The 6,164-nt window shown below is 37.3% G+C and overlaps 1 protein-coding gene across 1 annotated transcript in view; it reads left to right on the forward strand.

Moving 5' to 3' along the window:
• The window catches only part of NFKB1 (nuclear factor of kappa light polypeptide gene enhancer in B-cells 1), a 150,628-nt gene that overhangs the window by 91,194 nt on the left and 53,270 nt on the right, over positions 1-6,164 (forward strand). The window contains 2 exon segments of the mRNA XM_006893113.1: positions 2,962-3,120; positions 4,369-4,473. Of these exon segments, the coding sequence (XP_006893175.1) occupies positions 2,962-3,120; positions 4,369-4,473 (264 nt within the window).

The raw sequence follows: 6,164 nt of genomic DNA on the forward strand, positions 1-6,164 counted from the left end.
ACACATAGACTATTATGGAGATTGATTTTGGAATTTAGATGCACTGTTATTAATTGTGCTTAGCCGTACATGTTCATATCCTTGAAGATGTATCATGGAGGTGTTGCAACCTAGAAGACACAAATTTAACTAAGAAGTTAAAAGTGCATGAGTCAAAAATTAACAAACAATAATATATCTACTCTTTTCCTTCTCAAAAATCTTTAATGGCATCTGTTTAATACCTGCTGCAGTAGATTGCTGTCTAGTCAAGCACGACTCATAGCGACCCTATGAATGAATGGCCTGAAGCTTTTCTATGACTTTGAGAATCATCAATTCTCAAAGCTCATAGAGTTTCCAGAGGCATGTTGTTTAGGAAGTTGATGCCATTCCAGCTTCCAAATGTCAGGAAATAGTGCCATAAAAATAAGGTTCAGGCATTATCCTTGAGGAGGTCACAGACAAGCAAACATTAATATATACAACCAGAATATAAAAATGCTCAAATACTCCTCCTCTCTAGAATGCCCCTCATTAATAATCACCAAACTTTAGATGTATGGACCACCTCTCGCCTTTACTTCACCCACCAGTTAAAAATACTGAGCCAACAGCAATTAATCACAAGTGTGCATGTCCTTGCAGTGCCAAAGAGGGGTTCAGTGGAAGCTCTCACAAGAACTGGTAGTAGTTTAAGGAAATGTATTTTACTTCGTCCCACGTGTAGGTGGACTTGGGCTCTCCACATATGCAGTCTGGAGGGCATTGTCAGCACACACAAATGACGCCCAACACTGGATACCTAGAGAGTAAAATTTGTAATCCCATAGTAGTCACAGCCAGACATTAGCTTCATGTCTCATCACAACCTACACCCATTCCCCCACTTTCAGGGCTCTGTGAATACCTGGTACATACTCACACCTCTGCATGTGTCTTCTTCTCCCTAAAACTCCTCCCTTCTCTTTTCAAACTGTCAGAATCCTATCCTTCATTAGAAAGACTTCATTCAAAGAGCACCTTCTCTTGTCATTCCCCAACTCACTTTGTTATAATCTTTCTTTAAACTCTTCAGGAATATTATAAACTATTCTTTCTTATCCAAATAATACTATGATTTTTTTCCCCCTCACCTTCAGGTTTTCCACTCCTACCCCTCTCCCTGTGCCTCATTTTAGCTTTTATTTTTATCCCCTAGCCTGGCCATTTTACCATTGTCTCACACTCAGGCAACCTGAAACCCATCCTCACTCTTCCATGAAACACATTCTATCCTGTAATGCCAAGATTCAAAATCATCGTCCTGTTCTTCTTCTCTCACTATGCTTCATCTCCAGTCAATGGTCTGGCTAGTCAGTGCTCCCTGCGCTTTCAGTGTTTCAGCCACAGTAGTCTTCTCTCTGGCCATTGCTCCATCTCATTTCTAACTCACCTTAAACCTGTGACCATTTGGATCCTACTAACCCATACCTCTCTCCCCTCCTTGAGAGTCTCTCCAGTGCTTGGGAAAGTGAGGCATTTCAGACTTATAAGAATTGGCCCCAGTGTTTTCAACTCTGTTTCCTGCTCTGTCAAATAAAACTAATTTCTTTCTATCTTAGCACATTATTTTAGTCTTGCTATTCACTTTTCTTGGAATGCCATTCCCATCCTCTTTATATGTTCAAACTCTATCAACCCTTTAAAGATTTAGAACAAATGTGGCCTCTGCCCTAGGCCTTCTGGATTTACTTCTTCAAATTCCCATCCATTTAATTTGTACCCCTTTACCACTTGAATTATACCTTTGTAATGATAGTGAGAGTTAACTAGGATTGTTTCCACTATTAGGAAAACTCAAGCAGGAGATCACGAGTCAAACAGCATTGTCTTTGGATTACTAAAAAAAACAAAAACAAAATATTTTGAGAAGGAGCTCTGGTGGCCTGGTGGCAAGAAGCTGCACTGCAATACCAAAGGCACGCAGTTCAAATCCACCATATGCTTTGCTGGAGAATGAGGGGCAATCTCCTCCTGTGCCAATTGGATCTGATTCAGTGGTACACGGAAGGAAGGAAGGAAGGAGGGAGGGAGGGAGGGAGGGAGTGAGGGAGGGAGGGAAGGAGAGGAAAAGGGGAAGGGAGGGAAGAAGGAAGGAAGGAAGGGAAGGAGGAAAGGAAGGAAGGAAGGAAGGAAGGAAGCAAGCAAGCAAGCAGGATTTTGAGTACCTAGGACATGCCACACACTCCACTAAGCCCTGTGGAGTAAGCACAGTTTGTGTGCAGAATACTTTTAGGATAAGTAGGTTTTACATTTCTCAATACAATTCATGCATACTAGGCCTGTGCTGTATTTTTATGTGCCATTGAATCATAAGTGACTCATAGTGACCTTCCAACTATAAGTTTTCAGAGACTTTAAATTGCACAAGAGGAGACTGTCCTTCTTTCTCCCATGGGGCAGCGGGCAAGCTCAAACCACCTGCCTTTGGATTAGCGGTATAACTCCTTCCCCATGAGGCCACCAGAGCTCCATAGGAGGCTTACTGCATTGTATTTCATCAATTACTTTGTGCTTTGGATTTTTATTGTAGGGAGGAAAGGGAAATGAAGGTTTAGAAAAAGGGCCAGACAGTCTTCCAAGGAACCAGCCGTTTCAAACCTTAAGGAATATCATTCTCTGACACACATGGAGCCAGAATAACTCAGCAGTAACTGCTGGTGTTGAGAGGTGGTTAGACACACAGAGGACCTTGATTTAGAGGAAATGCACACCGTTTTTCATACTTTTCATTTTAGATGACATTATTGAAGGCTTTTTTATTGTGTTGTATTAATAACATAGAGAGTTCTTATTGGAAACCAGTGAGTTTTTCTTTTTTTTTTTTTGAGTTTTTCTTTTAAGCTTGTGCTTTTTCTTTGAACTCTATAAAAACCTCCTCTTTTTAAAATGTTCACCCCTCTTTACACTTTTCCTTGACAATAAATGGATATTTCCTAGATCAGGAAAAGGAGATAATCCGCCAAGCAGCTCTTCATCAGACAAAAGAGATGGACCTCAGCGTGGTGCGGCTAATGTTTACAGCTTTTCTCCCGGACAGCACGGGCAGCTTCACCAGGCGCCTGGAGCCTGTGGTATCAGATGCCATCTACGACAGCAGTGAGTGCTTAGTGTTTTAACAGGAGGCTGATTAGTATTATTTGGTAGCTTAGAGTCCTGGACAACTGACTTACTCTCCTGGTGCCTCAAGTTTCTCATCTATAAAATGGACATGCTAAAATCTACCTTGAACGGTTGATGTCTGCATTAAAAATGTTTTATTAGGTGCTCAGTAAGTGTAGCTTCTTTCCTACTAAAATAAAAACTATTATTCTTTCTTAATTTATTACTATGAAAAGATATTTTTTTCCTTAAGAGGAAAAATATCTCTACTATGCTTCTTTGAAGCTCTTAAAAGAAGTTAAAGAAATACTATTCTTAAGTCATCTTCATTCCGTATATAAGTTTTATCAAGCTAGGAACTTCTAGTTAACTGAATGATAAGTAGGCATAGTCTAAAAACCAAAATACTGTTTTGTTCTATGGCTCCTGGAGCGTTTTCTAGAGTTTTGTGAACAGTTATTTAATTTACCATGTAAGTTACTTGTTTGGTATGCATGGAATTTATTAAAGTTATTTCCCCCAAGTCTAAAAAGTACAGTGTTTGAGTTCATTGAAAGTTTATACAATTTCTTATAAGTAGAAAAAATCCAGATACAACTAATTTGTCTAATTTAAACTAATTGGAAGGGAAGTGAAAGAGTTACAAAATTATATAGACTCAAATACCAAAGACCCCACCACTTTAAAATGCAGCTGCTGGAGGGGGAGGGGGGGAAGGAAGCCTTATACTTTACCACATTGAGGGTTTTTTTTCTCCCTAACCACACAGAATCTTAATTTCATTTTGAGGAAAAGACATATAACAGCTCCATATTTTGTGTCTATAGAATAAAAATTAATAAGTAGTTTGTCTTTCTTAAATTTTCAGTGCTCCTATAAATGGCATGATGGTATCAAGGAAATAAAGTCGGTTTCTTTGTGTAATTGAAATCCATTGGCTTAGTACTACCCAAAACATTAGAAAATCTCTTTCTCGTCTTTCTTACTGTGTTAGAGGAAGAAACACTAGTTGCTGCTTATACCTCATCTCATTTTGGTGTTAATGAATGAACCCTACCCAAGAAGTGCTCCAAGGTCTTTTGGAAGGCAATCTTGGTTTTTTAGATCCCTGTTAAAGTAATTGGCAGTGAAGTCATATATACAAACTTAGTTTTAATAATTTTAATAAAGGACAGGGGTCTCTGATAAGGACTGACTTGTAACACTAAGACTAATCCATGGTAACCCCTGTTCTCCTGCAAACAGAAGCCCCCAATGCATCCAACTTGAAAATTGTAAGAATGGACCGAACAGCCGGATGTGTAACTGGAGGAGAAGAGATTTATCTTCTTTGTGACAAAGTTCAGAAAGGTAAATATATTTCTCTGGTCTCGAGAAACAGAACATAATTATGAGTGTCTGGGAGTCACTCTTTAGCATTGCCATTAAAATTAAAACATCTGTATAGTTCATCTCTTTCAAATTTAGGTTGCTAGTGTTGTTGCTGTCAAACTCAAGTAATTTATTTCAAAGTTTTCAACAGAAGTAAAGAAAGATTTAAAAGTGGTAAAAGTAATAACTGCAACCAATGAAGTTTTATTATGTTTCTATTTTAAACTTGGTGCCCTGGTCCATAGGGAGTTGTGCTGCTATCCCAAAGCCCGCACGTCTCTGGTGGTTGAATCTACCAGTGGCTGCTTGGGAGAAAATGGACAGTCTTCTGTACAGTTGACAGCCTCTGAATGCTCACTGCAAGGTCAACTCTGAGTCAATGCTGACTCGATGGTAGTGAGTCTGAGGGTCTTTTTGTTTTGAATGTGTAGGGAGCTGGACTGCTGACCCAAAAGTGGCACCCCTCTTGTGATTCCAGGCCACCAACTGGTCCACTAGAGAAAGGTGAACAGTCTCCTCCTGTACTGTCTCAACTCAACAGCAATGAATTTGAGTTTGGATGTTTTTTTAAATTAAAATGAGTAATCGTTGAGATATTTGGCACACATGCAGACACACACAGAGTAAATTAAATACTAAGTTGTTTATTTTACGAATCTTCGTTGTCATACTGAGAGAACTTCTAGAAATGTCAGTTTTGTTATGTCAGATGGGAAAAATAAAGACAGAACAAGATGTACAAAGACTGACAAATTAGCAAAAACAGAGGAGATTATCTTCACTAATTATTAACAAAAATGAGCAGGTGAAACTATGGTATAGTGAATACCAGTACAAGGTAAACATTTTTTAAGCAAATGTAGATAATTTGTAATAGAAACCATAAATAAATAATGATTTTTAAGAAATATAATCTCATTTTATACTAAATTCTTTGAAATATAAAGTAAAAAAAATGAAATCACATTTTAAAGTAAAGCGTCTTTATCTAAAAATTGTTATGCTCTTTCTGCATACCCCGTTAATAAACCTTTTAACCTGTATCATCCAAATAATACTCATTTACCAATTCCTGAGTGAATACTATGAGTAAATATAATGAGTACTTTATTTGCAAATGTTACCCCTAGACATCATCAGTACATTGAAATGGCTTAATAAAAGAAATTTCATGTTTAGCCTAATGAATACGGAATAACCAAGTTCAGAGTAGTAAAAATATAAATGTGCGATGAGATGATGGAGTATTTAAACCAATCCTACTATTTCTAAAATTCTATTTAAACAGAAATTTGCTTTTCATAAACTTATAATGTGGTCCTTCTTTTAAAATAGGAAGTGAAACTAAGGAGGCAGTAAACTGAGTTTATATTATGTTTCTGCACATATATGACAGAAGAGTAAAAGTATGACATTCTAGATTAATCTGAACCATCATAATATGGTAAAAAACTGCTCAGTGTGGACTGATAAAATATTTGGAACTTGAACCCTAGAACTATCCTGTCTACATTCAAATCTCATCATCATTTACTTATTCAGTAACTTATTCAAACTTGAATAGTTGTGAGAATTGAGTCACTTAATATATAACATCAAACATTTATAGTACTTTAGCAGACATTCCATGAATTATTATTTGCTTTTTTGGGTTTTTTTTATTATTATTA

Source organism: Elephantulus edwardii, unplaced genomic scaffold, assembly GCF_000299155.1.
Source record: "Elephantulus edwardii isolate Elephantulus edwardi_28Jun2011 unplaced genomic scaffold, EleEdw1.0 scaffold00122, whole genome shotgun sequence".
Lineage (NCBI taxonomy): Eukaryota > Metazoa > Chordata > Mammalia > Macroscelidea > Macroscelididae > Elephantulus > Elephantulus edwardii.